At 41.5% G+C, this 12,079-nt stretch overlaps 1 protein-coding gene across 4 annotated transcripts in view; it reads left to right on the top strand.

The window, feature by feature from the left end:
- The window catches only part of ADCYAP1R1 (ADCYAP receptor type I), a 182,216-nt gene that overhangs the window by 34,580 nt on the left and 135,557 nt on the right, over positions 1-12,079 (top strand). For all 4 annotated transcript variants that reach the window (XM_039527537.1, XM_039527536.1, XM_039527535.1 and 1 more), the window contains exon 2: positions 9,209-9,373. In XM_039527537.1, coding sequence (XP_039383471.1) covers positions 9,323-9,373 — 51 coding nt within the window. In that variant the 5' untranslated portion in view covers positions 9,209-9,322. The remainder of the gene's footprint in view (positions 1-9,208; positions 9,374-12,079) is intronic.

The following is a 12,079-nucleotide window of genomic DNA, read 5'->3' as shown; positions in this document are numbered from 1 at the left end:
ATCAGATGCTCTAGGTAAGCATTTTTCTACCATATGTAAATCCACTTTACTTAGTGCCTCCTTGTTATTTTTTCCTCCTAATCTATAGTTCTAATTTCCTGTACTCATTCTTTTCCTCTAGCTTTTTTTTTCTATATTCTTCCTAAGTTTTAGGGATCAGAGTTATGCTCGACATTCCAGGTATGTTGACAAGTGAATGAGCCCCTTTTGATGGTACCACAAAAGAAACACAGATTTGTATTGCAAATGTACCACTTCCCAGATAGCATTTGTGCATACAGAAGGGTAATCAGGTCTAATTGCATTCTTAAGGGGTCCTCAACCACTGAGAGCCTATAGGCTTCATAGAGGAACAGCACTACTGGGAACCTTACGGCCTAGCCGCCAGCAATAGACTCCACCGTCCAACAGTGGTTTGTGAACACTCCATAATATGCCGCTAGAGGAGAAGTACATTATTCTCTCTTAAAGGGGCCTTATGCAACTGTGTGACCATAATGTAAGGTTGTTTCAGGGCCATGAAGAGTGGCACTCTCACTACCCGGGTTTTGCATTTGATTTCTCTGTATAGTAATATTGGCTCTTTCATTATGGTGGCGCATTGTAGCTTGTGTTTTCTTTGCACCAGATGAACTGTGTGTTTCTGGTTCTAGAAGCTATGCAAGCAGAACACTTGCTCATAAAAACAACTGCCCACAGATAATTTATCATTAATTCTTTAGTTAGTTAGCACATGTATGTCACGCCGGTAGGTGAGCATGGAGCTTTCCATAGCCATTAAAGAGACAGGTTTCAATTGTCAAAAGTGACTGGTAATTTCGGGGTGCCTGAGTCAAGACACTGCAGGGACCTGCTTTTCAGAGGGCAGGTGCTGAGCACTTTTTGAAAATTCAGGCCCCTGGAAGCTGTTTTAGGTTGGGCTTCTGAAAACTGAGGTTCCCAAAATCACTAACATGGTAACTTAGAGAATGGTCCTGGTCTAGAGGCATTGACAATGGCAAGGCTTTGAGATGCTGGGGAAATACCCTAGGGCAAAGGGAGGCCTGGTAGCAGAGGGACATGAAATAAGGTAGTGGGGATGCTATGTATTGTGTTACACATTGTGTTCCTTTCTTCTAAGCATTATTTTCATATATGGGTGGTTCATGAATTTAGGATTCATCCTGTCCTGGGCCAGACCAGTGGCCAGGACCAGCTGCTTCAGAGGAAAGGCCAAGAGATTAGAAGGTAAAACAGTAATAACTACATCTCAATATTGACATAGGTCACTCCCATAAGGCTATGGTTCCTGGCCTTTTGGAGTAGCTGTATCAATGAACCAGGCCACTGCTGTATTTCTTGTCCTGCCTCTACCTTCCTCACCTCACTAATGATGAACTTGGGGCTCAGTATCTGTACAATGGCTCTCGCTTGCATGTTGCTCAGTTAAGCATGCTCCGGACTATGCATCTTAGACTCCTTCAGACTCTCACATACTCAGAGGGCTGGGGCCCTAAGTTCTCTTATAGAGTGAACATGTGTAGCTGAAAAAAGGAATGGTTAGCTCTGGAGTCCAGCTTAGAGTTCATGAACATGGGCCAAAAGGTGCCTGAGGTGCCGACTCAAGGATCCTTCCCCACTCATTACGCTTCTCCAGGTTCAGCCAGGCAAATTGCAGTCCCTGCTTAGCACACCTAGGGTAACTGAAAGGGGGTAGAAGGAGACAGATCTGTGACCCCACTAATCTCTTCCCTGACCATCAGGTATGGCCAGCCACGGCGTGAATACACACTGCACCCACCTGAGGGGGTGTAGCAGTGAATATGAACCCCCCCTTCAGGCCAGTTTACCAAAGTTGCCTCTAAATTCACCTGGGTCTACACCACCCCTGGCATAAGTCAGACTGTGATTTAAAACGAAAGGGCCATGAAAGGATCTCGGCTCTGGAGCAAGCTATGCCCTGGTCAGAAATAACTCTGGTCTGTTGACCTTTAGGATACACATCTATTTGCATGGAGTGCTAAAGGGGGTGGGACGTGGTGAGGTTTAGAGCTGTGGAAGGTTGTGTGTCTTGTAGGGGGCTTCGCTCGGTTGGTTGTGGGATATAGATGGTTGGAATATTTTTAATCTTTTCATCAAAATTTTGAATTTCAACAATTTTCATGAAAAATTTGATCTATTTTCCAACATCTCCACTGTCTGAGGGTGTGGAAAAAGGGCTTCTAGAGTCTGTGATAGCTGCTTCTTCTTACAGAAATACAAAATAGGCATACCGCAGAACTAAGGAGAAAACCCGACAAGGAAAAGAAATTCAGTCAAACAGCAATTGCAAAACTTGGATGTACCAGCCTTAGAACACACCTCACTGGCTGGAAAAGCGTTCTTTACAGTTTCCTTTTGTACATGCTCCTAACACAGTGCAGGAACTGAGTGTATTCTTACCTTTGTGATCTCATCAGGCATATTAGTTAGAAAAGGACAACTACATCACAGATTCTGCAAAAGGGTAATTAACCCATCTGTAAGGACAAAAGGAAAAGTCTCATTCTATTTTTACTTGGCCTACTAATGCTCCTAAAATACAGTTTTATAAATATTTCCTTGCAATTGACTATTCATATGCATTAGTTAAGAAAGTCGTGCCATTCCAACTGACTGATGTTTTTTGAGGGTTGTTGACAGAATAATGGCATAAAATAGAACTGATAGGTGGTGTAGTAGAAAAATTTCCTCTACACAGGAATTACTGAGTGGATTCTTTGGCCTATATTATGCAGGAAATCAGATATACTAGTGTTTCCCAAGGTGCAGAGTTTGCCCCTTGCAGGCAGGGTATATGGATAAGCCTATTAATTATTCTCCTGTGATTTAGCTTTCATAAGTCTCTCTAGATGTTTGTGAAGAAACACATGAAAACCTGACCCGCATATAACCAATGCATCTATGTCTGTCTGGGTTTGCAGAGTGCCTGAAGCACTGACTCTGAGAGGTGTGAAGTGCTCCATTGAGTATAATGGGTGCTAACTCAGATGTCAGTGATGATATTTTAAATGTCAACATTGTTAGCTATTTTACTGCTTATCCAAGCATGTAAGAAAGGAGAGGAAGTATCATATTATAAAGATCTATGGTCTCTACTCTTCTTAGATAGACTTAACAAGAGATGGGTGGGGATGAAAGAGTGGGATTTTAAATTTTAAAATTTTGGGAAATGTTGGGCTAGATGATCACAATAGTCCCTACAGGCCTTACGGGTCTCTGAGATATAGCGGATTTGGACTTTATAAAAGCTTTGGATGAAGTCCTTTCTGAGAGTCTTCTAAGGAATCTTGTCATGAGATGAGGTGGAGTTTTGTTATGGGTTAGAAACTCTTTTTGAAACAAAGTGTTGGGAATAAATAGTGAATATTAAGCACGGCAGGTGATTAATAGCGAGTGTTTTGAGGGGCCAGGGTAGGTCTGCTATTGTTTATACTATTGAAAATCTGAAAGAGGTGGTAGATGGTCAGAAAATTGAGCCAGATTTTCAGCTGATGAAAACTCGGGGAGCTCCATTGAAGTCAGAAGTCAATTCAAGATCTGGCCCATTTAGAATAGTTATGTCTAGAGAGGATTTCTTGGAATATCAGAATAATTTTATAAAACAAGGGGACTAGGAAACACAACAGCTATTGTAGAGAAACACTAGGTAATGTGCATTTGAAGGAACAATTTGGACTACCCCTGCACTTGTTGGATTCCTAAATAACTGTAACCACTCAGGGAAAAGACCCACAGTAAGCATAATTTCAGACAGTTGAGTAAAAACATATTATAATGCCATTGCACAAAATGGAATGCACTGTTCAGTTTTGGTCACCATATCTCATGAAAAGGTATAGCACACGACCTGCCATTTGTCTGCACAAAATGCCTCTCAACAGATATCCTAAAGCATGTACAGGAGTGCAGGTCCTATTGAAAGTCAATTGGATTTGTGTTCCTCACTCACTCAGGCTTTTGAAAACCCTGCTAAAACCTTGGCTATTTGATTAGAACTCCCGTGCAGTAACCCTTCCATCCCTGTGCTTCTGTATCTAACGAAAGACATCGCCGTCAGAAAATTTCACTCAAGGGCTTTGCTATTTAGGGATGGAATAAACAAAGGTGAATAAACAAACTGCATTTGTTTCATTTTTAAAAAAAGGCTCAGGGCTAAGTCCTCTGCTAGCGTAAATCAGTCTAGCTCCATCAGTCCAGCTCCATCAGTCCAGCAGATCGAGGGACGTGATCATTCCCCTCTATTCGACATTGGTGAGACCTCATCTGGAGTACTGTGTCCAATTTTGGGCCCCACACAACAAGAAAAATTGGAAAGAGTCCAGTGGAGGGCAACAGAAATGGAAAAAACTATTATGTTGTCCTTCCCTGCTGCCTTACAAGATTGTCCCCTATTCTATATTTTCTAGTGTCCAGTCTAGTTTACTAAGCAATTAGTCATCTACCACTTTCCCACGGGGTAACTCTTGTATAGTACAGCTGTTCTTGCTGTCAAGGCTTACTTGACGTTCAGTCTAAATACCCCAGTATGCCACCCATCAGTGGAATAAGGTTCTGGAACAGCCGTCCAGTAGCAGGAGTGGAGGTTAACAACCTACATGGTTTTAAGATGAAGCTTGATACATTTATTAATGGGATTATATGACACAGTTGCCTGAGATAGTACCAGGAGGCCCCTTCCAGTCCTATATTCCTCAATACTCTTGTATTGCATTATAGCCACCTCTAACCAATTCTCTTCCTTCTCCTACACTTGTGGGTGGTTTCTGTAGACTTCTTTAGTTGTTGCTTAGCCAAGATGCACATACTTGGTTGCTCTTTTAAAGATGTTTTCACCATAGGTGAGTTCCTGCAGCCCTCGCTTGACCTAAGAGGGAGTCTGGAGGGAATTCCCGAAGCTGCAGGCAACATACTCGTGTGCTATGAATTAGGAACCTCACCTCTGCTAGCCCCGATGATGAGATTGGTGTGGTTATACCCAGGGTGTTTTAGTAGGGAACTAAGAAAACCCACTGGGGGAACCAATGGGTTTTCTTAGTTCCCCACTAAAACATCCTGGTTATAACCATATCAATCCCATCATCGGGGCTAGCAGACATGAGGTTCCTAATTATATATAAGAGAGAGACACAATGTGGGTGTTGAAGGTGAATAATTGAAAACCCAGTCAATAATACATGCAGCCCCGGTTACCTCTTATACTATAAGCCATAACAAAACAGATTGAAATACTTTAATAATTAGGAACCACAGGTTCACATCTCAGCAATAAATAAACTGAGAGCCATGCAGGTGAGTTTGCTTTTGTTACTCGGATGAGACCTAGATAACAGTTTGTGTCTGCTGTACACGGACATGGAAAAATCCCATTAACTCATGGTCCTGTCAGAGTAGGATTGTTCCAGGTAATGTATTAGAATTCCCTCCATTGCTTTGGCTAGTGCATTTTTTCACTGGTTTAAGCAATGGTGCTTTCACAGGTTATCTTGAAGGAACCTATTCCAATCTCAATAGACCTCATTTGGATTTTTTTTCCTGGTATTCATCCCGTTGCTTTAGCTAAACAATCCCCCTCACTGCTTAGTTCTTACACCTGGTGATACTTGTAGACTATCACCACATATGAGCCCCTCTAGTCATCATTTGGCCAAACTAAGATTTTTTTTTAGTTGCTCCTTGTGCATTAGTCACTCCACCCTCTGTTGTTTCTCTTCCATGAATTTCTTCTACTTCATCAATGAGATTGAGTTGCCCAGACATTCACATGGTATTCGTTTCACCAGGATTTACTGGATGTGCTCTTTGTATCTGTAACTTTACAATGTTATTAATACTATTTGTAGCTCTATTATTTTATTTATTATCTATTTGTATTATAGTAGAAACTAGACCCTCCAATTTTGATCAGGGCCCAGTTGTGCCAGGTACCATACATGACCAGAGTAAGAAATATTCCTTGCCTTGAAGAGTTTACAAGAGTAGGCAAGACTGACAGCTGGTGGGAGAAAGATGGGGAACTGAAGCAAATTGAGATTAAATGACACAGGAAATTTACAGCAAAACTGAGAATTGAACCAACATGTCCCAAGTCTGTTTAGTGCCTTAATCACAAGACCATCCTCCTCTTTGTCTCACTCTGATCTTGTTTGTCCCAAACCAGCCAAGAAAGGCAAATATTGCTTTGGTATCAATCCAACAGCCTGTCCACCCTAAAAATGACACTCCCAACACTGACACCCCTTCTACTGATCATAAAATCATTTAAATAAAACAAAACCCCCAAACCCTACCCCAAGCAGAGTTCTGACCCTGTAGAGGGAGAAGTTCCAGACACTCCATAATGTCCACTAAGGTAAGGTCTTCACTATTTCTCGGGATTTGACAGGAAGGGTGCATTAGGTACTGTGGTGAGGGGTGTCATTAGAAAACTTAAGGTAGATAAATGGATTTCTATGTGTCTATGAGGTTACCCATCACCGTGATATCTGAGTGCCAGTCTAAATGCTGATCCTGGTCACTATAGTTATGGTATCACTGTCATCCCTATATTTTTCTGCATGATTGTTTTCCAGATGTCCCTCTTTCCATCATATTGGTTTCTCATTATTGAAATAGAGATACTCAATATATATTTCCAAGAAGGGGAATGAAAACATCCATTTCTCTTATAAATGGAGTGTGCATTATGGAAATGTTTGAGTTGAATGTCTTCCGGAGATTAATTTAAGCGTGTGCTGCTATGTTGTTTTCCTTCCTACCATGGGTTCCCTATGGAAAAACGTGAGCAGAGATCAGTTCTAACCATTAACCGGGGTTTCAAACAGAAGGCCTTTACAAAGAGTGACTGGTGTGCAGTTTTTCTGCTTGCCTTGTTGTAGACTCCTACTGCATATTAAAAAAAAAAAAGTCAAAGGCAGGGGAAAAAATAAACAATTAAATAAAGCTGAAAAATGGTCATGTGTAGAGATGTGCAAATAGGTTTTTTTTTGGCTCACTGGCTGTATCAAAAAATCAAAAAACATTGTTTCAGGTCACTGAACAAAATATTTCATTTAACGCAAAACAAAATGTTTCATTTAGCTTTAGAGGTTTAACCTTTAAAATAAATAAATAAAACGGAAGAAAAATTTCAAAAAGAAATCATTTTGAATTAAAAAAAGAGTTCATTCTGAAAAAGTCAAAATGAAACGTCAATTGTTCTGGAAAAATGTTTATAGATTTTTCGTATCAAAACAATTTGATGAATTTTACACCAATTTGTGTATTTCTGTCAACACGGTTTGCATTTTCCGTGACTTCTTATTGAATTTAACATGTGTGAGCTTCCACCCATGTGGATTCAGTTGCAGAATCGGGGCCCTGGGTCATGAGAAACTGAAAGTTGTCTTTGTCTAATACCTAGGTGATTAGATTTGGAAGTCTCGATCCAGTTTGAGATGGGCAGGTTTCCATGTCTTGCTTGCACAAAAACCTAGCCACTTTGTTGGCCTTCTCTACAGAGAGGCTGGGGAATGGAGAACAAACACTGCTAACATAGGGCTGTAGGGAAATTTTCCACTGTCTGTGAGAAACATGGTGTGGCACTACATAGAGGGCTCCAGCCTCTAGCAGTGTTGGTTCATCATCTCTTTAAAATAATTACAATAATAGAGTCCTGATGGCCATTATTTTAACACAGAGCGTCCATCCATCCATCCGTCATGTAACTAGCATATTTCTAATGCATGCATTACCATGGTGACTAAATGCCAGGCAGGTGAGTAAGTCATCAGCTGCTCTTCAATCTTCTCCCACACTTTCCTCCCAATATCGCTCATGTCTTGCAGTAAGAGAGTAGAGATCCATCTTCATACCCTTCTCTGGGCTTCTCTGCCAAAGCTGCCCACAGGAGAACCAATTACCAGCTAACAATCTGAAATCCAGTCTGAGCCATTGCCTCTGCCTGGCTCCCATGTACACAGGCTCCTTTTAATGGAGTGACTCTTATTTTCCACCTCCGCACCACTAAATGTCAGGATGGACTTTTTCTGTCCTCCTCGGCTCAGGTCTTATCTCTCTCTCATTATTTGATAAAACATCAGGAAGACAGTGTAGAAGTAATTAAATTCAGTACCTGAGTAGAGAGCGAGGTGAAGGCAGGAGGGAAGAGAGGGAGGAGGGTGAGTATGGAGAGGTTTTTGTGAATCATTTTTCCTCCTCTATTTAGTGGAGGCCTGGACTGAGATGACTAATGTAGAAGGAGAGGGTTTTTTTTTTTTAAAATGAAAGGCGCTCGGCTTCCTGAATGCTGATATCTTGCCAGCAAGCTGCAGTCAAGGTTGAAATTGGAAGGAATATTGAACAGCCCTCGATTGGAGAGTTATTTCATATTTATCTTTGTCATTTATTTATTTATCTTGTTGCTTGCAACCCGTCTCCCTCCCCGTCTTCCTTTTATTTCTCCGTTTACTAGACTTAGCCCACATTTTTTTCTGCAGTCTTTTCTTTTGTAACAATAACTGTTTTTTTCCTCACAACATGTATGATTCTGGTATTCATTTTTGAATTCTCTTTCCTTTTTTCTCCCATCATGTATATGGTTTTTGTGTTATCTTTGATCCCTCTGTTAGATTTTCCCTTTTTTCTCCTCTTTTTTTGGTCATGTTAGAGAACGGTATGCCAAACTGAGAGCCCAGGGAAATTGTGTCTCCCATATATCTCCGGAGAAGTAGGGCCAGATTCCCAGCTGCCGTCAATTGACATGGCTGGTGATGACTTCACTGGATCTAAGAGTCCAGCCCCTTGATTCAGCTCAAGAAGTGAAAGTTCCCCAGTACGTCCATCAGGGGACTCAGTCCAGTCCTTGGGTAGTTCAGTGTTCATGCCCCTTCAGTCCCTGGCCTTGTACCAGTTGTCACATTCAGTCCCTTTACTTTTCTTTGGAGGTGTTTAGCTTTTATCATTTACATTGTTTCAGTAGTGCCTTTGTTCCAGATTATCGATAGCACAATAGTGTCCATGCCCCCTCCCCCATTCAAGGATCAGGACCCTGTTGTACTAGGAGCTGTACGCACAAGTAACAAGATGTTGGCTCTTGACTTACTCAGCTCACAATCTAGATAGTGTAACCTCTGTTCCAGGCCTGTTCCTCTTTCCCGCAACTCCCCTTCTTATTTCTCATTATTATAATTCTCATACTGTTTCGTTGCAGAGACCTGAGCTGAGTCTTGAAGACAGCGACACTGGGATCGGCAGATGGTGTGTGCTTGAGCCACAAGACCAGCTCTAAGTTGCTACAGATTGGCTACGTATCTATTAGGAGAAGATGGCCATCTCCATGAAGATCTGCTTCTTCACTCTTGTGCTCCTGCCTCTGGTATGGAATCCCAGGAACAATGGGTGCATGTCTTTGTAATGGCGTACTGCGGGTGCATGTTTTTTAAATGCATGGGGTTGTCAGCCTACCCTAGGAGAAGAGCCGGTTGCTGACAGTGGTTGATGGTGCTCCAGCTTCCCCCTTAGCTGCTATTAAACCACTTTCAGCGTCTAGGGCAGATGGGGGTAGAATGATGCTCACCGCCCTTTTTGTAAATGAGAAGAAGGCAGGGTCATAAAGGAACATGGTCACGGTTAAAACAGCAGCCAAGATTGTCAAGTGCCACTTGTGGTTTTTGGAGGCCTCCATTTTTGGATGCCCAACTTGAGACAACCTAAAAAGGGGCCTGCTTTTTAGAAAGTGCTGAAAACCATGACTTTAAGGTGTGTCAAGCTGGGCACCCAAAGGCACTAGTCACTTTTTTAAGACTCTTGAGCTATATTCAAGAATTATAGGTATCACAAGATCTGTAGGTGAAAGATGCTCGGTAAGGATGTAGCTGTAGCAAATTACTTACAGCTGTATCTGTAGCAAATTACTTACAGATACTGCCACACTGCTTCATGCATTTCAGTTCAGCTCTTTACTAGAGTAGTGACTTCTCGGGATTTCTCAGAAAACATTACATAGAGTGAGTCCCTGGGATATATTGTGTTTAAACCCTGAATCCCAGCCTGATTAATAGCTCCCAGTAACTTTTGAATACAGAATGCTACACAATTGCTTAGATATTTACATTTTAATGCACCCAGACAAGCTAAGCATTGTAAAAGGCTACTTAAAATAAGATTATGTAATGCATTAAACAATAGCTATATGATCCAGGAGTTTGACTATTTTTCGTATAGACATTTTGCTGCTATACGATGGATTTACAACATCTGGATCACAAGGTACGGCACACAGCATACCATTTATACTCCTTTATTTAAACACATGTAGATGTACATTCTTTCGCCTCAGGTCTTCTTCAGAGATTATTTTCACACTCCAAAATGTAGAGTTTATCAGCTGGATTCTTCGGATTGGAATGAAAACTGTAGTATCCTCCAAAAATTTGGCATAGTGAGCAAACACAAGTTTGCTCTGTGAATTCTTCTAGCTAGAAACACTCAGCCCTCTTGATTGTTGGCTAGTTCGTCTGGTCAGATAGGAAGTCTTCCTTATAGACAAAACACTACAGGTGTGAGATCCAGATGTGACAGCAGCCATGTCCTCTTGGCTGATAAACTGACCTCTAGCAGTAGAGCCTGATGGGAATGCTCAGTGTTTCCCATCTTGCTTGAATTTTCTGCTCTCTGAGCTCTCATTAGCTCAGCTTCGAGGTTAATGTTGTGTGAGATATGTAGAATTGTCTGCCTTTAATGGTGGTTTCTATGCTGACTTCAAGCAGATACTGAGCCTGCTTATTATCTACCAGCTCCTCTTTTCTGGATTCTCCTGCTCACTTCTAGCTGTGCTTCCTGCCTTTGTCTCTGCACAGATTTCAACAAGGCTCTTCCTCTTTTTCATTGCTGCTCTCTGGACTTAAAGACAAAATGCTCTGTTCTAAAAGCATATGGGTTATATGTGCAACATATTATTATTATATCCTATATAGTATTGTAATTGGGCAGGGGGAGGAATTCCTTACCTGAATTCCTAATATCAGCTTGGTTGCTGCCCTTAGACAAAGGGAGTTGTTGGCAGCACAAGTTATTTTCTCACATAAGCAGTAAGATAGAGGTGACTAGTAAATATAAGATGTTAACAAAAATAGAGATGGGCCATGGTCCCTCTTGGATCCAGAATTCAGTTTCTTCTCCTTATGTGTTAGTGTCCGTGGGAGTTCATAGCTGGGTTTAAATTCAGACTGTTGGAGGCAGGCGTCATTTGGACAATCCCGGTTTCTGGTTTGGGAAACAGAAAAGCCATGCCAATGGCATCCATCAGATACTGAAACAACACATTTCACTTTCTGTTCCAATGTGAATTAACTTGGATGCTCCAAAGTCCAACTGGCTGGGATAGATAATAGGTGAAACAAGATAGCACACTAGAAGAACATCAGATTATGGGGACATGGGAAGGAGATTGTTAATGTACAATGAGGCTACCAAAACAGAAGAAAACAGTGAAAAAGAAACTCACCACTCTCTCCTCCCATGCTGTATCATGGGCATTGGACTGGATATGAACCACAATTCTAAAGATGAAAGAATCTATATTCAACTGCAAAGCTCCAGAGCAAGGCAAATTTCACTTTGATTCCTTGTTAGTGTGGGTACAGGAATCCCGTGGGCCCTGAAAGGTTCAAAAGAGTGATTAAATGGTGAGCATGCTGTTGTCTCTTAATGCTCTCTTACACCTTACCTCTCTTTCTATAAGAAACTAGGGTCAATTCCCATTCACTTCAGCGGAGGTCAGGATTTATCCCCAGGTTCTCAAAAACTGAGCATTAGTCACGTTTTGAACCTGTCCCAATAGTGGTCGTATTTTTAAAATAATAAATGATTAAGGGCTTTTCTACACCAGCGTTTTTCAACCTTTTTTTCATTTGCAGACAGCTAAAAAATTTCAAATGGAGGCACGGACCCCTTTGGATCTCTTAGACATAGTCTGTGGATCCCAGGGGTCTGCAGACCTCAAGTTGAAAACCGCAGTTCTATGGTAACAACAACCTTTTGCAGACCCCTTAGACATATTCTGTAGACCCCCAGGGGTCCA

The sequence above is a fragment of the Mauremys reevesii genome, linkage group 2, assembly GCF_016161935.1.
Source record: "Mauremys reevesii isolate NIE-2019 linkage group 2, ASM1616193v1, whole genome shotgun sequence".
NCBI lineage: Eukaryota > Metazoa > Chordata > Testudines > Geoemydidae > Mauremys > Mauremys reevesii.
The sequence above is the reverse complement of the archived record's forward strand: the minus strand, read 5'-3'. Positions and strand labels throughout refer to the sequence as shown.